At 37.6% G+C, this 26,812-nt stretch overlaps 2 protein-coding genes across 7 annotated transcripts in view; one reads left to right on the plus strand and one right to left on the minus strand.

Moving 5' to 3' along the window:
• RALGPS2 (Ral GEF with PH domain and SH3 binding motif 2) overlaps nucleotides 1-26,812 on the plus strand; it is a 109,588-nt gene that overhangs the window by 53,469 nt on the left and 29,307 nt on the right. For all 6 annotated transcript variants that reach the window (XM_057374931.1, XM_057374935.1, XM_057374936.1 and 3 more), the window contains exons 9-12: nucleotides 22,166-22,303; nucleotides 23,200-23,290; nucleotides 25,630-25,697; nucleotides 26,351-26,486. In XM_057374931.1, the coding sequence (XP_057230914.1) occupies nucleotides 22,166-22,303; nucleotides 23,200-23,290; nucleotides 25,630-25,697; nucleotides 26,351-26,486 (433 nt within the window). The remainder of the gene's footprint in view (nucleotides 1-22,165; nucleotides 22,304-23,199; nucleotides 23,291-25,629; nucleotides 25,698-26,350; nucleotides 26,487-26,812) is intronic.
• ANGPTL1 (angiopoietin like 1) lies at nucleotides 1,284-19,720 on the minus strand. Its single transcript, XM_057374937.1, has 5 exons — nucleotides 19,510-19,720; nucleotides 12,195-13,047; nucleotides 7,009-7,202; nucleotides 5,239-5,509; nucleotides 1,284-4,260 (listed from the first exon to the last, which is right to left on the minus strand). Exons 2-5 carry the CDS (start codon nucleotides 13,015-13,017, stop codon nucleotides 4,073-4,075), a joined length of 1,476 nt encoding a protein of 491 aa, XP_057230920.1. The 5' UTR covers nucleotides 13,018-13,047; nucleotides 19,510-19,720; the 3' UTR covers nucleotides 1,284-4,072.

Consider the following 26,812-nt stretch of genomic DNA (forward strand, 5'->3'; position numbering starts at 1 on the left):
GTGTCCAAAAGCCTTTTTTAATTCTCTAAAGCAATAGCAAATGCCCACTGGTGCTCTCCTTCTAAAATTAGTTCTATGGGGTTTAAAAAGTGGCAAAAAGAACAAAATTGCGTTGAAACTACAGTTATGATAAATCTGGATCCAGTTTGGAGGACYGATAGTTGAGTCCAAGTTTTCTCATTTGATGAAAGCTTTAATCTCTGCTAAGACCTGAGTAGATTTGTTATTTTTCCAGGCATTTTTACTAAGGTAAGAGTCRCATGTAACAGCAATTAAATTGCTTTAGTTACTGTTGTAAGTTTGTCAGTTATAGGTTACTATTCCTAAAAGGAATTCTTGTGCTGTAAGATTCTGTAAGGGAATAGTGCTRTTCCTGGTTTGAAATATGTAGAAAAGCCTACCTACAAGTCTRCAGTTGGAAATGGTGATGATGGCATGTGCCAGGAAGGCGTTTCATCAGGAGGACCATTCCCTCTCATGGTAAAAGGAGGAGTGGGGYTTTCTTCACTCTTTGTGGGGAGATCCAGCATCTGCTATCCTTCCCAAAAATGCTRTTTGGAAGAGTGCAGATTATCAGACTTGCCACACAATTAAATTTGCCATTGCAAATCCCTTCTATAGAAACTTTGGCATTGGTCATGGAGACCTATTTGGAAGGTCATAGGGAGAGTGAGTAGGTAATGGAATTTCAGCTGCAGTTTCAAGGATGAATGTTTTGCCCTTTTGCAAATATCAGATATGGGTGTAGACTTTTTTCATGCCCATCTTGGCATTGTAAAGTAAAGCTTAAATGCATCTGTGGTATAGTTTTTGCAATAGGAGCAGAGCCACAGAAACAAATTGTTGTTATATTTCCACAGCTCACTCTCTGTGGACAAGATAACRATGTCCTTTCACATTTAACTGAAGTGGAAATAAAAGTGTTTCTCAGCTCCTTGTAGCAATGATTGTCATGTGATTCCAGAATTCTAGAAATGCAGCACATTAACAGTATGGACTCACCTACTTCAGTGTGAGTGTGAAAAGCTGTGCAGCACCAATAAATATGTTCAGCACCAGATCCTCGTTACACAGCATGGGATATGTCTTCAGTGTTGCATCACCTGGCCAACTAAAGCAGTCAGAACAAATGGGAGCTGTGTATGTGCTGTTATATTTCACTGTAGAATAAAATCCCATTCTCCAAGGGAGTCTTATCCCAGTGCTCTGATCCATTTGAGATTGCACAATGAAACAACTGAGCCATATCTTGAGAAGTAAGATTTTTATTTAACTAAGCAGTACTACCTTGTGAAATATTTTTCTTAYAGCTGTCTTTGAGGAGTTATATCCAGAAACAGAAAAGCTGAAAACAAGTTATTAAGTATTCATCTGAGGAATATGCAGCTACTTCAGTGATAGTGTTTGCAATAGAGCTTGGAAATAGATGTGAAAACTGTGTTTCAGGTTTCTCACAAGTTGAACTTTTCTTTCTGAGTCTGCCTGGTTAAGTTTGGATTGATGGTACAGGAATGGTGAAGGCTTTATCCTTCTCAGACAGACTGCTCCTGAATGCCCAGGGCAAGGAGCCTGAGGGATGCTATAGGCTTTTCTGAAAATCTTTCAAAAGAAAAAGTRTGGGAGAAAACATTGCACTTTTCCAGTCACTCGCCCTGCTTAGAAAATTCAGCCCTAAAGCTACAAGCTAATAGAGTTGCAAGCATTTGAATGTGAATTACTGTACAGAGTATGAAGCAACCTGAAAAAGACATGCTATGCTTTCCTTCCTCATAATCTTAAATTGGCAACTTAATTAAGTCATTCCTTTCAGAGCACAGCATTTGTACAGTCCGAGGTTTCTGGGTGTATTTTGTAATAATGTTTAGTTAACGTCATACTGCAGCTTTAAATTGGGAAAGGCTCACTTTTTAGATGTCTAATATATAAGATTTAATTAAAAGGCTGAGTGCAAGCTAATTTTACTTTGGGGTTTCTGCAAAGTACACCTTTCACTGAGTGCACTGAATAAACAAACACTGTTTTTGTAGCAGGCAAGAGATTCTTGGGGTAAAATAAGCTCTCTGCCAAGGAGAGGAAATCTGCCGGYTGAATGAACTAAAGGCTGTCAGAAGTGATCATTAAAGGAGTGCTTTGGGGARGGCATTTTCTCTTTTTCAGATAGAACTGCTCTTCTATCCAGCTATCATAGAATAAAAGACAGACTAGAGACAATCTGAATTATAAGCATTTGCAATTAAGAAGCATTTTGCAGGACACTCAATCAATGAGGTCTGTATGATATTTGTAACAAACAAATATTCCTTATATGAAGAACAATTTCAGAATTGTAATCRTTAACATTTGTGTCAGTTAAAATTCTTGGAATTTGGGAATGGAATATGCTGGGACTGATTCCCCACYGCCGCCAACCCCAATTAAATATTGGTGGGACTGGTTGGCTTTGATCTCTGACCAGAGATTTAACTACAAGCCTTGCAGCCATACATTATCAATGAAGCTTTATCTATTCCAGACAGTGTGTCCTGAAAGCAGACTGCTGGGTTTTCTCCTCTGCATTACGTAGGAGGCTTTGCATAGTAATGGCTATTGACTAATTTAACATAACAAYAATACTAGATTATGCTTTTAGCTATTATGGTTTCTTATTTTAAATAGGGACAAAGTTCCTGAAAATCCTGAAGGTACATATGAGGTGCTAAACAAATACATTGGTTACAGTTCAGAACAGCAGATTCATTTTTATGTAACATAACATTAAATTAGGCAACCTSTGTGGCTATAAGTGCAATTACTAAATAATGTTATATAACCAGAAGAAAGCTTTAGTTTTGAGATTCTGGTACCTAAAGCCAATGTTTTGTTGTATCTGATTTTGCATCAGTGTGAGGTATAGCTTTTKTGAAATGTTGGGAAAGTATTTTGTAATTAATTTCTGAAATTACATATTAATTCCAGTGGAAATTTGATATCTAGAAGATAAAATTTAGTATAGACAGTATCAAAAATTGTATGTGTATAAGGGAAGGAAAATGTGTGTGTCATAAGAGCTGCCCAAGTTTGGGATGTCAGGGAGAGCACACTCGTAGCTGATTTCTTTGTTTTACTGTGGCAGCAGAAAGCTGAGTTGGAGGAAAACTTCTAATATTCAGAGACTTCTCTCAGTTACTATGTGTGAATGCTTGGTCAGCCCTTGTCACTCYTAATTGGAACAGGGAAGTGTCAAGTCATGATTTTAGTATCAGGACTTTCACATTTGCTATTTAAGTTCAAATTTTAATTGGAAAGCTTGAATATGGAGGTTGAAAGTAAAAAAGGTATTCAAGCAATTTGGTTGTCGCAAGTTAGTCAATAGTTTCATACAAGTAATTTTCTTATGCTAGGAACATTTTGCTTAAATGTTTTACAGAAGATAAGACTTGCAGATCTTAGCAGTGTAGAGAATTCCTTAAGAAATTTTGTGTTTTGTGTTTAATTTGCCTCTTCATTTTGAAATAATTATTTGTTGCAAAAATCATTCTCTGCTGGCAAAGCTAAAATGTCTCCAATTTTTTATGGAGCTTCTTGGAGTAAATATCAAACARTAATATGAAGTCAGATTTTTCATTGAAAGTAATACCAACATTTTTAAATAAATTGTTAAATAACGAATCAATTTTCACATTAAAGCAAGACAATGTCATTTCACATATTTACATTTAAGGGTTGAGCTAACCTGAAAAAGTATAAGCTTTTTGAACTGGAAAAGCTTATATCTTGTCATAWATCTGAAATTCTTTACCAGCTTTGACTGTTTACAAAAGTATGTTGATCTTGAACAAAAGATAAATATGCTTTGCAAGCACAAACATCTGCTTTTGTGAAYGTGTGTTTAAAAAMAATACCATCTCTCACAGTAGAGAARGGTCCTAAAAAAAGGAGAGGGGAACATGACAAGGGAAAGAAGACAGGAAAACTGTAGACCTGCTTTTTGCAGGGGCAGATTGTGCAAAATAATGATTAAAAAGTAATATTTTATTTTTCTGGAACTCAGACACTGAGAAGTTTATATGGGAGCACTGTGGGATTTTCTTCCTCAGTCTATAGGTCTGATCATCATCTGAACTGCTTTCAAGGAGTAGGAACCTCCCCGRTACTCAGCCCAAAATATTCCATCCTGGTACTTGCTCCTGTAGTGGCCTCCTCGGTACCAGACCCCGTTGAGATTGGAGTGAGCACACGCGTTGTACCACCAGCCACCCTTGTGGAAGTGAGCACAGTTTCCTGGGGAACAGAAGGAATTATGTGAACTTCAGCTTTAGACAGGAGAAATGGAAATTACTAAATGRTTTCATATTGGGGCTATTCTCGTGGGCAGCTTGGATGTACTTCATAGCCTGTCATGGTCACATCTWGCTGTTCTTCCTAAATTATAGATTCTGTTGTAACAGCAGCCATTGCTGGAGGGAGGGGTCATTGACATGGTCTTTAATGTGACAGCTGAAAATGAAGGAGGGAGGTGTTCTCAGCCTGCCAGCACTGCCTCTCCATGAGCTAACACCCAAGGAACTCAGATCATGTGCTGTTTGGAAATACTTGAGCAGAAGCAGTGTGAGCTGATACAGCCTGAAGCAGCACTCAGGGCCATGGCTCCACAAAGAGTTGCTTGTAACTTGTGTTTTTACTGTTACAGGCTTCTCTGAGAGTTTGCAGGATTTGTCCAGCTTTATGGTTATTGACAGCTGAGGGAAACCAGTTGTAATTATTGCACTCCCCAACCTTTCTTTTTCTGCAAGGAGAAAACTGGAGGAAATGAGCAAAAAAGTGAGCTTTAAGGAGCAGAAAATCAAATTATATGCCCYTTTCTCACATATTGGTACATAACTAAACCTCTGCACACTTGCAGTTCCTTTCATGCTCTTCAGAGGCTTTAGTTCCTGGTGATGGTGATGTGGCAGCAGCACTACTCAGCAATCACCTGGACAGGWACTCTGACGGCAGAGCCACGTGCAAGTGATGAATTAAACAGAAAATTACTGTAGGGTGTTGTCAGTGAGGGTAGCAGAATTTGAATTTCTGACAGGTGCAGGGGCTCGAAGGGAGCCCTGCCAGTGTGGTTTTTATCATTGTAGATTTGAAGCATCTTCCAGTAGAGTTATTTAGCAGAATTGATGTACATTTTTACACTATGCTATACTGTTGGAGGTGGTGTAGCTACTGGAGTTTACATTAGTCACTTTTCACACATGCTGCTTTCCTTACCTGAATACATGTCCCTGTCCCTGTCCAGTGTTGTGAATTGCTTCCCATTGTGCCATATCATGGAGTCCCCAGCRTTGCCCTGGTACGTTCCCAGACGCAGCCGGTAGAATTCACTCTCGGGCTCCAGGCGGAAGCTGCTGTACTCGGCATAGACCTTCTTGTTGCTCCAGTCCTCCAGCTCAATCAATAGTCTGTAATTATCCTGATTGGTGAGCATGTAGATATTMTCTAGTCCCAGCCAGTACTCTCCATCAATGTTCCCAAATCCTTTCTGTGCAAAAGAAGATCACAGGGGGCTGTTAGCTTCGTTTCCATTAACTCATCAGCAGGAGTGTTATAAACCAGTGGAATGTGGGTACTGAAAGCGTCTAAACTTCTGAATTACTTCAACCCATGCATTTAAGTTCTTTATTTTGCTGYRTTGGGATTGCTAAGATGCATGAAATGCTGCCAGAACCYGTAAGGGTGGTAAAACATCTGTGTTCTTGCTGTCCTCTTCTTTTTAAGATAAAGGGAGGGAGAATAAGAAAACTGAAACATTGTATTTCTTGACAAWGCTAAGGGGATTTGTTATAATGGATGAATAATGGAATTTTAGGTTATTTTTTCAGGTTGAGAAAGGTATTTGTAAATCAGTAGTCTCAATGTTCAAGGCAAATAACTTCTTGCTGCTTTTATATTKCAACTAGTGTTGTTTTTTTAGTATAAGTTTAATCACACAATTCCTCTGTGTTCTTTACTGGATTTATTAGAAATGAAAAGTAAAGGTATCTTTTCTTTCAAATCACAGACTACCAGCACAGTAGCTGTCAAGTGATATTTCCTATTTGCTATCTCCTTTCCCCAAGTAAAACAGTTGYTAATGTTTGGTGTCGTATTATGTTCAAAATGTTTGTGATTGCTTTGTAAGGCTCTCCATAACTGCCTTAAAACATTTTATAACATTTAACAACTTGAAAACCAACCATGTACTGCTCTGAGAAGTAAAGACTTCGCATAATAATTGATTGATTTGTTTATTGAATAATTTTAGTTATAATTTTAGTTTTAGTTATTATTGACTTACAGATCAATATTTGAATCACTACATTCCAAGAGTGCAGGAAGCAAAACTCTTCACACTAATTTTGTGTTCCGTATGTGTGAAGTAGTACTACTGCTACTTACTACTATTATTATTATGATTGTTATTATTATTATCTCAACCAAATGATCTTCAAATTTCCTATTTAGCATGTAATTACTCCAAAGCAACATCCTCTTGTCATGCTGGATGTTCTGCCTGCTAGTGCATAATATCTCAGTAACACACAGGAATGTGTTTCCCTCCACCATCCTGACATCTTTAGATTTCTATCCTAAATTAACAGATGGGAATTATTTCCTTTTATTCATTATTAAGACTTTTTTCAGGTTGAGCCCCGAGTCCAGCAAATCWATTAATGTGTTTAAATTAATAATTCCGCTGGCTGAGTTTACTTATTCATAAGGGAGACAATGAARCTTTACAACTACTTACTGTAGTTCTCAGTGTGTTAATAAAAATCATATGTTCAGTTAGAACTTTGTAATAAATTACTTCCCTGCCACTGTCTATGTCTCCCAGTTGTGTTGTGCATTAAAACCCAGGCTGTTTCAGACAAGTTGGTTTGTACAGAATTAGCCAGGCATTGAGGAACATTCCCACTGAAATACGTTTACCTCTGAGGGATGACCACTCTTTTCAATTACCTTTCTTCACTCACTGATTTTCTGCGTTCTAGAATTTACCTTGTAACTGTCCCAATTCCTGAAAAAGTTGACAGATCCATCTGTCCTCTTCTGGATAACTGCCCATCCTCCAGGATCCAGGCTGTTCTCACACCAGAGTTGCATTGGCTCGTTGCTATTTTCGGGTTTGATCATGTAAATCCCGCTGTTGGAATGCCCAGCGTCCTTGGCTTGTTGGCAGTCTTTGAATGGACCTTTTGGAAAAGAAATACAGTRAGCATTCAAGCTTGGCTGTGCAGTGTCCATTGTCCAGGAATATTTTGTAATGGAAAGTCAGTAAWTCAATTAAGGTATAAACCTACCATGGAGAACAGTGCAAAAAGTTACTGTCTGGGATTAATTGTATATATAAATAARTATGTCAATATCCTCTCTCCATATATTCTTGAACAAAAACTTCATTTTGCTAGGCAAATAATAGACTTTGGTTACCTACACCCATTTTTTTTGTCTGTAGTGGCAAAGATTTATACCCTGGCTCTTGATACTGCACTACATCATGATTTTCTTTCATCAAGGATTTTCTCTTCTTTTTTACAAAAGGTAGACATGGATTAACTTGATTTTCCAGTGCATCAATTTGAAACTGGTGGAAGTAAAAATTAAAACACATTCAGAATACCCAATCTCTCTATTTCTGAATATATAAGTGSTTTGAGAGCTGCTGTAAAAATACTTATTGCCAGAGTCTACAGRCATGGAATTTGGTCATAGAGAATTCTTACACTGCATAATTTTTTGCCTTTATTTTCTTACGCAGTTTGAGGATTAGGCTGTTAACTGTGGATAGGAATCCTTCTAAGTTTCATGTGTGGTCCTAGTGTGATACATATAGATGGATATTGATGAAAGAAATAAGCAAGCAATGGAGAAGGATTTTTGAGCAGCTGAAAGGACTCACATATTTGTTTTCAGGGCTGTGGTTGCACAAAATTTCTGTTGCTGTTGTGAGTGCTGCTTGAAAGCTCTATTTTTGTCCATCTGAATAGTGGTTTTACAAATATAATAGAGAAGAGCATCTGGTYATTCTCTAAGAAGGAAGCAGCTTATATGTCTCTGAAAACTTTGCCTAGTTTGTCTTTCAATTGTTGGTAATGTTTTTATTTTCTGTTTTTTTAGGGAAAAAAATTGTTTGTCTGTCATTACTTCAAAAAAAATTTTTTTTTTTTTTTTTTAGGGAAAAAAATTGTTTGTCTGTCATTACTTCAGTTTGTTTAGAAAAACTGGTAATTTACTAATGAAAAGCAAAATGTATTCTAATGATTAATTAGCTGTGGATGCCCTAAATGTATTTGAAAAYTCAATACATCTGAAAATAAATTAGCTACAGCTTTCCTCTCCTTCCTAAGAGGGCTTATTTTCTCAAATCTCCTTGAAACTTCAGGGAGAAACATCATTGACAGAAACAGCTCACATGCAAAGGAGCATAGAAGACATTTGTTGARGTTATTCTTTAATCAAAAGTAGAGSCTGATGGAAAGGGACCTTCACTGCAGATTGTGTAACAAAAGCAAGCTGAAAATCACACTTTTCTTAGATTTTCAGGTAGTAGTTGCCAGTTGGACAAGTATGTAGTTAGCAAGAAATCCATAAAGCATTTCATGTCAATTAGAATGCATGCAGCTTGTGTATCTAATGAGGAGCACTTGGAGCTTCTGGCTGTGACAGGAATGTCACAGACACTGAGCCACTGCTGTAAATACTGCTGCACTGCCAGGACTCTGATGGCTTTGTCATTCTTCCAGTGCAAGCACTACTACGTTAGGAAATCAGTCCTGGAGCTTTTTTCCCCTCTTGTTCACAATTAAAATTTCCATGTAGATTATGAATATTGCAGTGTTTGTCCAGGGGGTAGATAATTCCCTGGGCTAAGCTGGGTGTCATTCCCCTTCCTTGAAACTGTCTGAAGCAAAGTTGGGTGCTCTATAACTGAACAGGGATGTTGTTCCAGAAGTCTTTTTGTAAAGCAGTTATTGCTTTAGGAAAAGTATAAACAGATAAGCCTAATTTTTTGTAATGTTAATGAACATTAAGAATAGCTTAATTAGATCTGCTCAGTATTTATCTCATGTGATTATTACTGGAGGAGGAATTGAGCACTGTTTTTTCCATGAGAGACCTAAGCAGATGTTTGGGGTCATTTTAAATAGTTTTTAGGTAGATGGAATTGTACCAGTCTGTTTATATAATACTTGGATCACTTCTGGAGTTCAGCTGGCTTTAAGTTCACAGGATGTGACTCGTCTGCTTTGATGCTCAGCTTTCTCTGCGTGCATTTAGTTAATGTTGTGGTAGAGGTAATAGACTTCTGCTCTTAATGTAAGGAAATCCAACATATCCCATAATTTTTTATGTGTAGTCATGAATGTTTTTGGAGAAGTAATTTCTTTGTTACGTTGAATTATTTCAAGTTCATGTTGTAAGAATTGATCTTGTTCAGTGGAAATACTGAGATTTGTGAGACAGTTTAAGATTCTTCATATTGCTGGTGTGATTGGAGGTTTGATTAAAAAAAGCGTAATTTTCTGTTTAATATCTTAGATTTTATAGTTTATGAAAGGAATAAGTTATCTTATCTAGTCTAGCCCATCTAGTCTTTGGTAATAGTCAGTGTACACTAAGTTGCTGAGACAGTTATAAGTGAGAAATACTCTAGAAGATGATCTGCTAAATATTTCACTTCTGAAATTGTGGGTTAGATCTATGATTTAGTGCAGATCATATTCTGTGCTAAATYAAATGAAGTAGAGAAGGAAAGGGATTAAATATTTTAAGTTGAAAGCTTAATATCTTCATGGCTGAATCCCATTTTGAGATGCCAAATGTTATCTTGAGCAGATGATACAGARGCTCTGCTTGTGTAAGGTCCATATAGAGGATTTTTGGGATCAGTAATAGTCTGAATTGGAATTTTCTTAAAAAAAAAGAAGCTATGTTGTTAACCAAGAGGCATTAGAAACAAGTGTTTCTGTCTAATTTTCAAGTCCCTGTTTAACTTGAAGCTACTTTTTGCAGAAACAGTGGCAGTAATTTTGGGGGTCACTGGTTATTATTCCAAATATTAAGGTAACTGTGATAACTGCAATTCACAGATAACATACACTTTCCTCAATTTTTAGAGCAATTTTTGTACAAATTAACCAAAATACTTAGAAAATATGAATTTRCCCTTCTGTTTCCCATATATTTTGCATTTTACTCTCCACCCACAATATTAAGATGCACATTCACCTTTCTGACACATCTGCTGCATGCAAGGAGGTCCAGGCATTTGTTCTGACATAAATCTTTAAACCAGCCTATTTCTAATTGGGACTGTCTGGTTTTTTCACTGATCTGTTTTTTATATCTTTATACATTATTGTAGATTATTTATAAATAATCGTTATCTTTTAACCATAAAGTTGTTCTTTCTATGACACAGTTTTGGTTCTGTGCACCCTTAAATCTGTTTAACTTTAAAAATCAGGGATAGTAACTGGGCATTGTGTTGGAATGTACAGGTTTTGGTACAAAATGGACAGATGCCCTACTAGCTGTAGCAATTCTCAGCCCTCCTTTTCCCAAGGCACTGCCAGAAACGCTTAAACTTCCAGCTCAAGAATCTAGTATTAAAGGAAGGTGAATGTTGTTACAGTAAACTTGCTAAGATTTCTTTGTATTCTCTTCCAAAAATGGATTCAAACTCTAAACTCTCCCAGGTAGAGAGTTCCATGAACACCAGGGTAGATAATTTAGGGATTAATACTTAGTGCTGTTGTCTTGTTCTGTATTTGCAACAGGCATTTATTGAGAAAAAGATGCATTCAGAACAGAACCTGGAAACAAGGGTTTGCTGGGAAGCAGGAAGTCATGACTTTTTTTAGAATTATCCTTGTGCTGTCTGACCAGACATAAAAACAGAGCTTTGATAGGAACTGTTTCCTTTCTGTCATGATGTGCCACTGAAATGCACATGACATCTGACATTTTGCTTGGGCTCATGCCTGAATTTTCTGCAGACCTTGAATAAAAATAGTTGTTCTTTACATCAGCAGCTGGTTGGTTGTAATGCTGCAAACCAGTCACAAATAAATGTTGGGCTTCATCTTAGGAGCCAAGTTGAACTTTCAACTGTGACTAAAAGCAGTTTGAAAGAAACAAAAACAAAACAGCAACCTAAACCCAAAACCCACCCCCAAAACCTTTTGCTGTGCTAACAGAAGCCAAAGCAAGCACTCAAAGGGATGACTGAGTAAAACTGGTTTTCCTGAATTCTTGGTTTTTTTTTTTTAAATCTTGATTCTGTCAAAATTTCARTGAAGTGAGAAACATGATAGAGTTCAGGGCAGCTTAGTGGCAGTTAATTGCCTCGTCCCTTATTTTGATTCCTACTGATATAAGTATTTATCTAATAACCTGAAGAATGTAATGCATGAAGATATGATACTGTCTCCTGAATGTWTTTTCATAATATTTGTGGTTTTAGTTTAATTTGCCATCTCCTTCTAACATCAGGTTACTGGGAATGTAGTTACTGTTTTAAAATTTTCAAAGCTGAGTGCATCTAATARGATCCAGCCTTGATTCAATTATGCTTTCAAACTTACCACTCTTGAATATTTCAACTAAACACTGAGAGACTCATTACATGAYTGTGTTAGTGGATTTAGATGTTCATTTTAAAGCAGGTTAGAATAGAAGGGCTAGAATTCTTCTAGTAGAATTTTCTTCTGGCAACTGTAGATGTGTAAGTATAAAGGACAACTTAAAATTACTTAATTTGTTTAAAAATCATTAGTTTCTCTTACTCACCCTTGCCAGCTACTGTAACATGTAGCTAGCAGGCATCATCAAAGAAATGGGTAAATATTRGCAAGCTTATGCTAGTATTGAATTTTCATATTTTCATAATTCAAACCCAGCTGCAGAGAGAACTCACAATACTTTGTGACTTGAAGGCGTAAATTGTCCAGACTGAATTTCTGAGTATCGGCCGTTTCAACAAATTTATCTTACGCAGATTTAGGCCATTAAGCAAACTTGCCCTGGGAGGTGGAAGGGGTGAAGAATCAGGAGCAAGAGTGAGCTGTATGAGGTGCTTTCAGTTGTTCCTTTTGTTCCTGTAGTTGGAACAAAATAGTTGGGGCCGTTCCTCTCAGAAGTGGAGAAATGTCAGGTCAGATAAAGAGTGACAGGTAACTTACCCTCATTAATCAAAGCCAGCGGTGGTACTCTGAAAGGGCTCTTTGTAGGAGAAGTGGCTGGGTCGGGTGGGGGCCTTACATCTCTGTCTCTGGGGTAGCCTGGGTCTCGCTGTATCTCGTTGCCTCCCAGAAGCACTGGGGTGTAGGGCTGGCTGTTGGGAATGTGCTGCGGCACGACCTGCACCAGGGGTGGGGACCCGTGGCTGTCCTGGCGCGAGAAGATTTTCAGGCACTGCTCCTCCAGCAGCGAGATAGTCACAGACTGATTGTTCACCAGATCAGTTAGTGCTGCGTATTTCACTTCAAGCTCCTTGTATTTCGTTGCCATCTTCAGCATTTCGGTTGTAACGTTAAGGACTTTGTTCTCCAGCTGGGAAAGCTCGAGTGAGTTGTCGCGCTTTCGAATGATCTCATGCAGCAGTTGCATGTACAGTTGGGTCACACGAGAGTTCATGTTCCGACTTTCTTTCCTYAGTAATTTGACTTCATTCACAATGTTTCCATCCACATCCACTACCAACTGCAGAATGTCGATCTCCCGCTTCTGCTTGGACAGCACATCCTTCAGRTTCTCAATGTCCATCCTGGTGACTTCGTCTTTCCTGTTTCCAGTGCCCCCATTCGTGTTCACACAAATTGGCCCTGTGATTTTTTGTTCTGGCACCAGGAARGTGTAACCACATTTCTTCCCTTCCTCTCCCCCATCTGCTGAACGAGGCTGCCTCCGCGGGGGCATCTTGCTCGGCATGGATTGTTCTGTACAGCGCCCGATAGACAGCAGCAGGAACAGCAGGACACCCAAAGTCCACTTCARTATCTTCATTTTAAAGCAGCTGTGACAATTGTCAGGAGCCTGTTGAACAGATGAAAGATCAAGTCAGTAAATCAGAGGCACAACCAAGGCTCTTGGACTGTTGAACTGCCTCAGTTGATGGGCTTGCCCTGTTTGCATATATGTAGCCAAGTCCTTGGAATCTCTTACTTGGAGCTAGATTCCATTAGATGGGCTTTCTATTTTGAACAGTAAATGCTGGAATTTAGATGCAGGATTTAGTAGAGAAGTTGTTGCAATGGGTGAGTTTTCAGAAACAATATTGTACTTAGATTCTGTGTTACACTTCCATTATCAGTTTTAACTGCACAGCTCTGTGCTCACTGCTATTACATGCACAAGGTTATAGAACATAGAGTGCTTGCAGAATACCTTCCTGGAAGGGAAGTAGGGAAACAAAGTTGTTTATATAAATGTTGGAATTTGGATTATATAAGCCTTTCTGGTCCTCTTTTAGCTTTATATATAGATGTATAATTTGTTAAATCRTATATACATACATATTCATATATACAGCCATTTTTCAAATTTATATACACACTGTTTTAGTAGAAATGAAAAATKCATCTTTTAAAGACTATTTTTGGATATGAGTGTTAGGCAGAAGATTAGATATTTATGCAAACATTAAAAATTACTTGTTCAAGTGACTTTGAATTTGTAAGGAGAGCTTATGCGTCTCCCTATTTAGTTGCCTTGAGATGAATGTTTAGAATTGTTGTCATGCTATTTTTGTATCTTTGAGAACATCTTATCCAAATAATCCTGAAGTATCAGGTGTGTTATCATTATAAATACCATACTGAAGTGTTTCATTCATCTTYTAAAGAAAATTAGGAGTTTGTTTTAACTCTAAAGAGTTAAAGTGCAATGATAAAGATCCAGGAACGATTTTGGAGACCTGTTTTTTAACTTTAAATATTTGAGATGATAAACAGTGGTAGCACTTAAATAAGGAAAAAAAACCTTCATGTTTTATGGTTTGTTTGCTTTGAGAAGCAGATCACTCTTCTAATCTCAGCTGCTGATCTGGCTTTCCTTTCCCAAGTCCTGCAAGCCTTTGGATAGCCCTGGTACAGTGGCCTTTGGACAATCACAAGGAGACATACAGTAAGAGCAGGCAAAGTTAATTACACTGCTGTTCCTTCCAAGTCTAAGTGTATTTGGCARTCCTGACACTGTGATCCCAAAGGAGAAGCAGAGCTGTGCTGCYTCCTTTAMATTCACATTAGAAATGATAACGTGACTTTTGGRTCAGGTCACTTCTCCCAGTCCTGTTACTGGCTTTAATATTATTGCAACAATGGTGTCTGCTCAACCTCAGGAAACCTGTCAAGTCTTTATTTTTTGGCTTTGCCGAGAGCAGTGGTTACAAGCTTCAAACCATGTTGTACATGCATCAGGAGTTAGAGCTAGGAATTCTGATTCAATGCTCAATAACTTTTTGTTTGTCTGATGGTTGTATTGTAAGCCCTGTTCCTGGGAGAGGAAGAAAGCACATTTAACACATACTAAAAATTCTTTCTTACCCTGCATAAATGGAGGGAGCACATAAGTTTGAGGAAGCTTATTTTTAAAAACTTATTTCTCTTTGTAGTAATAGGTATTTTTGTGTCAAATAGTAAATATTTTTGTTGAAAACAAAACTTTAAAATTTTATTAATATTTCTCTGCTGAAACTGTAACTTCCATTTAAAGTTTTAAAAATTTAGGAAAAAGTATCATTTTTTTCCAGAGTCGGTTGTGTGTTTTTCTTTGGCAATTTTAGACATTTAAAATATTAATCACTTGGACAGTGCTCAGATCTGGAAGTWCATCAGGTTAAATGTTCACATGAAYCATGGGAAGCTCATGGAAAGTGATCTGTGTGTGGCTTCTAACTTGACAAGGATGAACTGAACTTATTGTCTGAAGTTTAAAACCTCTTTGCCTCTCCTAAATTATTTTTCAGGAGTTTTGCCTTTACTGTTTGTAGATTGAGGGAGAGAGACTTCATGGTATATGGCTGAGGATGAAGCCATAGTACAAGTCCAGTATTTTACTATTTTAACAGTGTATAATAGGTACTTCATAGTCCAAGAAACTGAATAATGTTCTAGTTYTTGGTAGCTTTTAAAGACCCTACAGAGTTACTGAAATAATGAAYGGCTGGGGACTTTTCCCCACAGCAGTACATTTTCCCCCTGAAATACATAGAAGTTAAATGAATCTTTCAAAACCCAGCATTGTGCAACACAGCCCACATTCTACCCATGTATTCTGCTGCAGTCTGCATTTCTTGTAATATTAAATGTGTTAATTTTGAACTTTACCCTTATGTGGGAAAGTTTCAAGCTCTGCATCTACCTGTGCTGTAAGACCATTAAATGAATTAAAGGGTCTAATGCAGCGTAGCCAAATGCAGCAGCTTCATGAGATTGTGCCCTTGCATTTGAAATTATTCAAACATCTTGTAGCAAACTGAGACATCCAGATAAGCAGGGAGGAGTTCATTCTGAGAATCTGCCTGGTAAGGAATGTATATGCTTCCATGGAAATGCTGATGTTGAAAAAATTAAATGTCTTAAACTGTTGGTTTGAGCGGCTTAATGCCTAACTTGTTATACAAGAATAGGTTCTGAGCAAGATATTTACCTGGAGTTTTAATCAGCTTAGAAGGAAATGAAAATACTCTTTCAGAAATTTCCTGATGTTCTGGGCAAGCAGCTTAAAAAAACACAAACTGTTTATCCAAAGTATCACAGAATGATAGCCTAATATGTAAGTCCTAAATGACAAAATTAGAGTTGGGAAATAGTTTTAAGGTTTTTAAATCATACACATTTTGTCACAGATTCCCAAGTTTAGATGGTTAAGTAGTGGCATAACTGTTAGGAGACAGCTGAGGCTCAGGGTTCAGTTCAGACAGAACCATGGTCTCCAGCCCTCCCTGCAGGTTTGGAGTTGCCTGCACTGAGTGAGGCTGCTCAAATACCTGGTGCAGACCTTGGAAATGAAGCAAAGATGTTTGTGATTACAGATACCATTGCTTTAAAATATGTTATCTAACTCTTTATTAAATGTCATGTTTTWAAAATTAGAATAAACTGTCACTTCRGCTGGTTCTGTCGCTTCTGTGCCTCCCAGTTTTGAGTCTCAGATTTCTGTTGAAGTTTCATTACRTTATGTTCTGGCCTGCTGATGTTTTATGGCTTCTGCAGGAGAAAGTGTGTAATTATTCACAGCAAAACAAGCTTCTTCATCAGCTTGTCAGAAACACTCAGAGCTGTGGACARGGCTTCAATATACCGTTTTATATTTAATGCCATTTCTTCTGGTTTCTTTCTTTTTCCAGAGTGATCCCTGTGCAAAAAAAAAAAAACCCAACTTGCTCTCAAAATTAGTTTTTGATTTATTACTTTAAAAAGTGTTTAAAGGTACAAAATTCCAATTTAAAAGAGCAAAACAAGCCAATAACTACTATTTTAAATTGTTGTAACACAGATGGTGTTGCCTCCCCCCAATATTGTAATCATAGGGTTGCATGGATGAGGATGTGGGGAAGCTGGTATATGTTTGGCGTTTTTTTAGCTTTCTGCACAACAAACTGTTTGTTCTTTGTTGTACTGCTGTGACTCATGTTCAGCAGGATGTAAAATTTAGAAATGCACCACACCAGTTAGAATCTGTTCTTCCAGAGCTGATGAAGGCTCATTCTCCCTGGGCAATGTATGGTTGAATGTAATGAGGCTGTTGCAGGTAACTGTGAATATAGGATTCCCTTTGTATGGAAAATGCAGTATCAGTACTTACCTTTATTCCAAATATTTATTAAAAGAATATGGTCAATTGATAAATGCCAGTGGTGCCCTCTTACATGTAACAGGAAGAGAAACAGACTGGTTCTTTGAGAAAGTGAATTGCAAATATTGAGACTAAAGATTCTGTGMTATCAGCTCACCAAGGATCTCTGTTATTGATGCTGCACGTACCTCATTTTCTGCTGAGCTTTGCCTGAGCAGCTGAAATCAATAAACCCAGTCATGTTCCCYTATGTCTGCACAGGCTAAATAAGGATTTTTGTGGATTTTTTTAGCTTAGAATTGGGTCCATAACATTAGATGTAATAGTAACACTCTTCTTGTAGAAATGTTCATATGGATTTTCAATATTCCTCTGTATTTAAGTAAGTTACTTCTCCCTATATAAACAAGTGCTTTTCCGGCAAGTCCCTCTGCCTCTGCTGAAATAACAGGATTACTTTCAATTGTATTGACTGGGATCCAGGAATAATATGTTCTTGGGTTTTGTTAATCAKATACGTGGTGTATTGAGTCACAGAATTCTGCTTCTCAGAGATTGCCATGATTCTGGTTACTTTTAGGAAACACAATCTATAAAAATCTTCAGTGAGTTTGTAGGTTGTCATTGAAAGCATGTTCCTTTTAAAAATGTTAAAATCTTAGAAATTCTCCGCAGAAGAGATTTGCGAACTTTGTCACAGTAGATATTCTGAAAGCACAGCAAAATTTCCTGGCATTTCCAAATTTTTTTGTGACTTTTTTTAGTGTGGGGGTTCTTTGCATTTGTCGGCAGCTGTTGCGTGTGTTTGCACTGTTTGAGCATGCAGATACAGTGCAGTGTTGCATTTTGTGTTTGGAAGTGTGTGATTGTGAAACTCTGGAGTTCTGCTTAAAATAGATACTGAAGATAYTAAGCATCTAGTTAGGTTTGTTATAGGAAATTGTACTTCATTCATTGCTGTATACGCTTTAGGGATCAAACCAATAGGGCATGTCACAAAAATCAAACCCCAATAAAACATTAAGACCTGATAGAGCCATGTAGTTATTGCAAAAGTTTAAAGGTTCAGAATATCCATTTTTTTAGTAACTTCTTTTAAAACTTCAATAGTGCATTTTTTTTGCCATACTTCAGATCATTCTTTTGGCAGCAGTGTAATATTAATATTACATTATTTGTTTTAAAATAAACATTTAAAAATATGAAGTGTAAAGTTGGAAAGCAGCAAAGGAGACAGAGCTAAAACCTTGTATATAGCCAGTTTACTGCTTTAAAATTATTGACTCAGCTGTTTTCATTTGTGGAAGATTTAGGAATTGTTCTAAGCAGCGTAAATCAAACCATTGGCTGATGATGAATGAATGGAGCCTGGTGYCCAAAGCACATTATGTGCTTCAAATGGGGGTTGTGTTGTTGTTGTTTAGATGATTTGCCTTCTTATGCAAATCAACACAAAAGGATAATAGGGAAAAGGGCTCATGAATTTGGAAAGGATCTGTATTTCTTGTTTGTCTAGGCTGCTTCAGACTTTTTTCCACTGGTAGCTAGTAAATCTTAAATTAAGTTTGCCTTCTGTAACACTTTTTTTCTCCTTTTAGCCCCTTCATTCTCTCTGTGTCAGGCATCTCTGAGGTTGTTAGTGCAAATACATCACTTAAGTTCATTTTCACTTYCTGGGATTATTTACTGTATTTTAATTTTCAAGTCAGCACAAAGAAAGTTTTCTATATTTTTCCTGTGTGTTAGGAAGTATTTTTTTTTTGTTTTTATCTGTACTTTTTTCTTCAGTTTGTAAACAACTTTCTTGTTTTAATCATTGACTTGCAGCAGCATTCTTCTCCCTTCCTTCCCCTAATGAACTGTAACAAACCCCTCAATTTTCCACTTAATGTAGTGTTGCTTTGTACACTGCATTTCATGTCTSTGAAATGGATCTTTATTTAGAAACAAACTGGAGTTCAATTGAGGTACAATTAACTTCCCAGAAATTGCCGAGGGTAGGGATTAGTGCCTGTTGCAGTAATATMTTTGGATTTTCAGCAGCACAATTGATTGTGCTACAAACTCAATTGTGTTCTGAATCAGTGTATGACTCTGGTTGCTTGGTTGGCTCTAKGATTCAGGCAACTTCTACTCCTCAGAAGTACCATAAATAAATATGTTTTATTGAGACTTGAAACGATATACAATSATTGCTACTTACAGATGTGCATTGGTTTGCTTGGGACTTTTCACAGTGGTTTTATTGAGGTATCCATTTTCTAGTTCTAGTAATGCTAGGTCTATGCTGTGGTATTGGGTGAAATCCAGCTTCCCTGAAATCAATAGGATTTTTGGCTTTTGCCTTCTGGTAGGATCAGAATTTCACATGAGTATGTTCAYAGTACCCAAATTACATGCTTAGCAAAGAATCTGGTAGTGCTAATTTTCTGTAACTGTAGATAACAATGCAGCTAAACAACTGAAACTTGTTCATCCTTACAACTGGAATAAGTTAGTCTGTGCTCTTAAGCAGTGCCTTTTTTAATTCTTTCCAAAGTCTACCAAATGCCACAAAAATGAGTCTTAATGTTAGTTGTCAAAYTTTTCTCAGGCTGCGAGGGATTTGTTTCTTCACAGTTGTATGCTGAGGGGGATGTATGCAGCATTCAGAAATAGCTCAAAATAAAACTTGTAAGTAAGAATAACTTTAAAACTTACCAAGGAATAAAGTTTTCCAGCTGGTTTGCTTCTGTGGCAGATGGAAAATCCAGAGGCCAAGTTGTTTTTGCTTCCTATATTACCCGATGGTGTGGAGTGTTAATCTGCAGCTGGAGCTGAAAACTGCTTTTGTCTTTCTCTGTTAGATCCAAGCTGTATTGAGGAATTAGGTTTCTCCATACGATAACCAAGCTAACTAATCAGTTAAAAAAAAAAAAAGAGAAAAAGTAATGCTCCAGTATGCGTTATTCCATAAGAGAGGGAGAAATGTTTTTTGAAACTGCAGTGTTTAATTCTCACATGCAGAAGTGCTCTAACCAGCTACAGCTGACCCAGATTCCATATACATCACTTTTCGACAGTGTTTTTTTAAACAAACACACTCTCGGCTCAGCCGTTCAGCCCACCTATGATGTCACCGCGAGCACTCGGAGAGCAGAAGAAACTCCTCCTTCGGATTTCCTATCCATACCCTCCAGAAAAGGAGGGGGTAGGGAGGCTGAGAAGTTAGGAACAAGGAAAGATTGTTTGCCAGTAGAAGGGAGGTACCATATGGCAACGGACTGTGCAAGAGTTCAGCAGGCAATTACAAATCAAACATTTTTACTACGCTGCCTAAAGATGCCTTTCAAGTTATTACAGTACTGGGCTTCATTTAGAAGAAAGATTCTTTCAGGCTGATAAAACTCGATTTGTGTTGCTGGGAATAAAAGGGGCAGCCTGGCTGGATACAACAGGAAAAATGAACCATTTGTAGTCTAGAAGAATGTTCAACAGAATGTCGCATTCAATTCTTGACGTTCACTTAATAAGAAACAGTTCCCGTTGTTAAAGGCATGAACTCTCCAATACATGTGGAAAATGTTAAAACTCTGTGGGTGATGGTTTTGGGTAGGTATCAGAATGTTTGATAACATCTGACTGGTGTTAGAAGTAGCAAAAGCCACAGAGATTACTCTACAAGAAATGCAGAATCGGAGTTTGGTTCTGTCCATACTCAGCCAGCACTTGAGTGCATTCAATTTATTGCCATTGATCTTTCCATTTTCTTCACAAAGGCAGTGCCAAATACATTTGAAAGAGAATTACCCTTACATGCTTTCAAAATTATTTTGGATTTCATAGAAATGTATCCAATCAGTTTAGAGAACTGCTCTTTACAGAAGAGTTGTTGATTTAGCTAAAAGAAAAGATCGGTGCAAGTCATTCAGAGGTAATGWACAAATACAGTGGTTTATAAAATCCTGCATAATAGTGCAGGTGCCTGTTACAGGGAGTTTCCATAAATATAGTTAATAAGTATGATTTACTTCTTTCTGTGGAAGACTGAGCAGGTTTGGGATTTTTAAGGCTTGTTTGGACATGGGTTAGTAAATTCAGGTTCAGGACAGCTTATGCACTCTAGGTAGCCTGGCAATTAAATGTGRGTACCTGATGTTTCTGATTATCCTTTCTGGTTTTTAACAAACTGTTTCTAGCAGAACAGAAAATTGAGAGATTTAGTAGTATATCAGGTCATGTGTAATACCTTTTTATTCACTTTTTTATATGTCACCTTTCAACCACAAGTATTTTAATTTGTTTCTGTGTGTGCGCACACACGTGCGTGTATGTGTGTTGATTTTGGAGGGGTGCCCAGAGTTTGCCAGCTCACATTTGAGGACTGTACTGGTTAGGTGCTGTACAAACACAACTGTTGTTCTTGTGAGGTTGGATTAATAGTCTTCCACCTGTAAAGCCAAAATCCTTGTTAGGATCTTGGTTATACAAGGCTGAGAGGTAAAGTAAAATATAATTTAAGAATTTGCTTGKTACTGAAATAAGTTTCTTAAATATTATTAAAGTTTGTGTAGTTTTTTTTTATTGGGGTATCTGTGAAAGATGCAAGGGATGCCGACCAGTTCCTTTGAACAGCAGAGTTGTCAGGATATGCTTCATTCAGTTGAGATAAATGGGTGAAGTACAAGAAATGGAGTTGTGTTTAGAAATAAAAGAAACATTTTATCTAGAGCATCAGTGTGTAAAGAGGAGGATTTTCCTCTCTACATGATCAGGGGATTGAAGGAGTAGGAAGGTTGCAAGCAGTGCAGGGGAAGAAGACAGCATGTAKGGAATTTGAAGTGATTTATCAAGAGGGGCATTGAATCTTTGGAGCTGTGATTATTACAAACTGCAGGATTCAACTTCATTGATKTCAGTCTGGGTGCCTATTTTCTCTAGTTAAACTTTCTCAGGTTGCTGCAAGTTTAGTTTGAGTTTTTATTCAGYTTAAAGAGTTATGGGTATGATTTTTCTTCCATTATTTTTTAATTGCTGAATTGGAGGAATGAAGTAGTAAACTTCCTAAACAATTAATGTTGGTAGTGTATTTTAGCATTGTGTGTTTAGGATGCTTCATATTTATCAAGGGAATAGTAGATGGGTGCTGTGCATAAAATGAGGTTTATAAGTAGYTGTGCATCTCCTTGTAATTATTTTTAGATTTCTAAAGTTATTTCCTAGGTAAATCCAAAATTCTATTCTGAGACAATGCTTTTGTCAACCTACTTTAATGTTAGTGAAAGCAAAAATTCTTCACAATATTCTTGATGAAGTCTTTTTCTTGCTAAATGAAAGACACTAAACAAAGAAACTTTTCCTTGTAATCTCATTTCAGGTATTTATCTGTCAGACTTGACATATATTGACTCTGCCTACCCCTCAACAGCGAGCATTCTGGAGAGTGAGCAAAGAACAAATTTAATGAACAACATTCTYCGAATTATCTCAGATTTGCAGCAGTCGTGTGAATATGGTAAGCTAGTGTTTAATTATCACAGTGTTAGAGAGAAGAACTTTAAAAGCTTTAATACTTGTCTCCTGTAATGAGATTTAAGTGATGACCCATGTGAATGCCACTAACATACTCCCTCATCCTCTTGGCCCAAAAGTCTATGTTTATTCTAGTATTGTTGGTTATGACAGAGCATCAGGCTGAGGAGACATAATAAAACTGCCTTTTTCTTACATCAAACAAACTACAGTGTATATTTTCTGGTAATAAATATGTAGTAGTATGTCGTACTTAACAGTAGTTTTATTGCTTTTTATAAGCTTGTATCTCTCTGTTTCATAATTTTATGACTGAATTCTAAAAACAGGATTKCTTTTGGAGTAGTACTTTTACTGGAAATAATAAATTACATTCATCTTGTCTTTTGGACATTTAGAAGTTCTGCCCATGGATCAGATAATGTATTTGTTCTTCAAAGGTGGTTTCCCTCACAATCCTCTCCCCATTCTAGTAAAGTTGTAAGGCTGTTTGTGATGATGGAATGTGAATTCCATAGGAATGTGAACCATAGGATTGTGGCTTCCCTGAAAGCTCTATATCAAGAGAATGTTGGCTGTGAAGGAACCCTCAGAGAGCCCTCCGTGTTCCAGTTCTAGGCATTCTGTTTGGCCAAGGATGTTGTCTTGATCTGTTGATGTGCTCTGGTAGTTCCAGGGTTTGTGTGTGTGAGGAATGTCAGCTCAGTGCATGAAAAATTGCTATGAAGTTCTGAAATTTCAGAATCATTAGGGCCTGTAGTTTGTACCTCCATCTCACATAAAAAGGCAAGAGGCCACAATCTGTTCAAGWAGTTTCTGGAAAATATCCTTGCTTATCAATGAGTGGTGCAGTGATAATGAATGTTGTCTATTTTCTAGATATTCCTATGTTGCCTCATGTCCAAAAATAYCTAAACTCAGTTCAGTACATAGAAGAACTACAAAAGTTTGTAGAAGATGACAATTACAAGTAAGTACGAAATGCTATAAACTGACCATAACTGATCACAAAATAACTTCTGTAACACAAAGCCTGTCGCTTGTGAGATTGTATTTGTATTGGGGAATTGTATTTAATATTTTGTGGGTGCCATGGCAGGGGCTTGGAACTTGTTGAGATTTAGGGTTCCTTCTGACCCACACCATGCTGTGATTCTGTGATCATGCACCTCAGATGCACCAGTTGCAAGTAGCTGTAGTTTCAGCAGGATCCTGTGTTCCAAGTCATTTCCCACATGCTGGATGGCAAATCCATCTCCTCCCTTTTCTGTGCCAGACTGCACCAAGCCTTTGCTTCAGGTCAGCTTGGTCTGCTGAGAAAGGCTTTCTACAACTGCCAGTCAGTAAAAGGAATCCTGTGATTGGAGATGGCATAAGTGATTCTTCACCAGAGCAAATCCATCAGTGCATTCGGTCTCAAGTTCTTACTGAGAGTGACTTAAGGCTTTCACTTTCAGATAAACTAAATTTTATACTTTTCCCTTTGATTGGGTTATAAAGTGTGAGTTAAATRTAAGCACTTGATTTTTCAGAGGCAAGTTCCTGTCCCTCTCTGTCTSTGCCTGTTCCTCCCACCTGAGGGTTCTACATCCTTTATTAAAAGATTATTACTGTMTTAAGTGATTTGGCATCTAGCAAAACTGGGGAGGGAAATCTCTGGCAGGAGGCAGGAACTGAGGATAGGAAACACCCTAAGATAAATCTGTTGCCTATGAAGGAAGTTTTTGTTCATTGGCTGATGTGCTCGAGGAGGTTCCCCACCCGTTCCCATCCTGCCCGCCCGGGAAGTTTGTCACCTCAGAGGGGTTGAATTGCTTGCTTGTGCAGCTCCCTTGGAATGGCAGGAGGGGGATGCACACTTCAGGAACAGCTTTGCTTTTCCATTTAATAGCCCTTACTTGGATTTACTAAGAGGCAGCAAATGGGACCCCTTCAGTTTATGTCAGAGAACAGTTAATRAGGACTCAGAGCCTTGGCTTCTCTGCTGAGGTCTGTAAGTTGTTCTCTGMATGTCTGTGTGGACATATCCAGCTTTATCTTTTTCCTGGGATGTTCTACAGCCTGATTWGGGAAGTGTCACTTGTCTGTCACTGAAAGTGAAAGCTCTGTGGTCAAACATTTGAAGRAAGGAAAAAAAAAAGCCAACCCAAAGGCAAGTTTCTTACCTGCAGTGTTTCCTTAGGAACATTGTATCCATGAATTCCACTTCATCTTCCTCCACCTTCMCTGGGTAGGACTCACTACCATTGGGAATTTTATTGATGTAGGAGCTGCAGTCTCTCCCTCCTGTGCAATCCTCATTTTGATAGCAGGAAATGACTGGAGACGATGGCACATAAATCAGAAGCATGGCTGCTATTCACAATACCTGGTTTTGGACCAATGGGTTTTATACATCTCCAAACTGAATGTTTTTATGGTCAAGAAGTGTATTTCAAGAACTCTTTTTACTTTAAGTGGCTCTTGTACTTTTCATCCCMAAAGGAGTTTGTCAGCAAAAACGTWGAATTTAAGGAGCAGTGACTGACTCGAATACATGTTTTTTCCTTCCTAAAAGATTTTATTTGAAAAAAAAGGAAATAAATTCTGATGAATTGTTGCTAAACTGTCTGGGAATGGGAGGGAGAGGAGCTTGCAAACTTTAAACTTTCTTCCCCCAAAATGAAGTAGATGGTTTTTCAACCCTGGTAGTTTCAAAGATTTTAGTTCTACGAATTGTGTGGACAAAGTAACACTTTGCTTTCCTATACAGGAGTTATATGCTCCTGTAGTCTTCCTTCTTTGTGGGAYTGTTTTGCTGGAAATGGCATTAAAAAGTTCCAGAAAAAAACTTGAATCATAGCTGAAATCAACTTGATAATGTATTTTCCAAAACACAGAAGGATTTTGGCTTTTGGACCAGTAAAGACAAAAGGCTTGGCTTGCAYACTAGTGCAGTTTATATAAAAATTTAAAATATGAAGTGTTCCAAGAGTAGGTATTTTAGCCAAGGTGGGGGGAGAAGTTGTATGGGTTTTTTAATTTTTACTTTTCCCAGGTTTTAACTGGAGTAGCAGTTTCATGTTTCTGCCAGCCATCCCAGGACGCTGGAGGTCCTGGTGGTCTGTATGATGCAAATCATTAGGCAGGAAAAATCAAGTTTGGGAATAGTGTGTGCTAAAGATAACTCTGCACTGTTTGTATTACTTCATAGTATTTCTTGCAATCATAGCATCAGGCAGCTTGGAATCGTAAATTAAAAAAATGCTTCTTCACAAACTCACATTTTTATTTCCTGATAAAGTAATTTTTAATGTTTCTTTAATGCAGACTTTCATTAAAGATAGAACCAGGGACCAGCACCCCCCACTCTGCAGCTTCCAGAGAAGATTTAGTAGGTAAATGCTTAATAAATGTGAGAAGACTTGAGGTTGTCATGTGCATTATTTTAGAATTGCAAACGTGGAAAATATTTGCCTGAGGCTGTAAAGAAGTGTGAAGTTTAAACACTGCATGTTTGTAATAAAAAGTCTAAAGGTGATCTGTAAAGAAGGAATTGAGTYATTTTTTTAGGTTCTTGTATGTATTGTGGCACTAAGTTGTTAATGTCATTTGGGGTGAAGAGCTATTACATATTCATTYTTTGTTGTGTCTAGACAGAAGGGCCTTCATCTTAAACTTTTTGTGGCATAATAACGCTTCCAAAAATGAACATTCTTCTTGGTSAATGCCAAAAGTGGTTGAAGGCAGGATTTGAAAATGTAGAATCGGTGGGACGTGTCCAGTGCCAGTGTAGTGAATGCAGCCACCTTTAGGACTTGCAAAATACTTGTAACTGGATGGTCTGTTTGAGCTGTGTTTGCTTTTAGTCCTGTGCAAAAACTCTGAAGTGCAGGGGGTTTAATTATCAATAGATCAGTGAGTTTATTTGCAGCTGTCTCTTATAAAGGGAGTTTAGGAAGTTTTGTGCAACTTGTCCATAATTTTCTGAGAAGTAACCCTGACAGTAATTCTGAAGTGACTTGGGAGTAATGTCTTTTTTTCTTCCCAGGCCCTGAAGTTGGAGCATCTCCACAAAGTGGACGGAAAAATGCTGCAGCTGAAGGAGCCTTGCTACCACCAACACCCCCTTCACCTCGGAACCTGATACCCCACGGGCACAGGAAATGTCACAGTCTGGGATACAAGTGAGCATTTTGCTTAACCTAAAAATACTAAGCTTTTATGATGGATCATCTTTCAATACAAAAGCTTTGCTTGTGAAAGCAGCATGAGTTTTACACAATACTTCACTGACAGAGCAATTTGTGGCCAGGGAGCAAGCTCAGAACTATAATGGTGGTATTATGTTGTAGACAATTAATCAAAATAAGAAGGCTGAAGTTATGGTGATAAGACTAGTCAAGGAGTTAACCAGAATGGCTCTTTCTGAATGACAAAACTGTCACTTTTTAGTAACTCAATGCCAGTGTAATTATTTTAAATTCAAAATTATGTAACTGCTTTATTGGTA

This window comes from Malurus melanocephalus, unplaced genomic scaffold, assembly GCF_030028575.1.
Source record: "Malurus melanocephalus ecotype Western Australia unplaced genomic scaffold, MMel_1.1 scaffold_236, whole genome shotgun sequence".
Classification (NCBI taxonomy): domain Eukaryota; kingdom Metazoa; phylum Chordata; class Aves; order Passeriformes; family Maluridae; genus Malurus; species Malurus melanocephalus.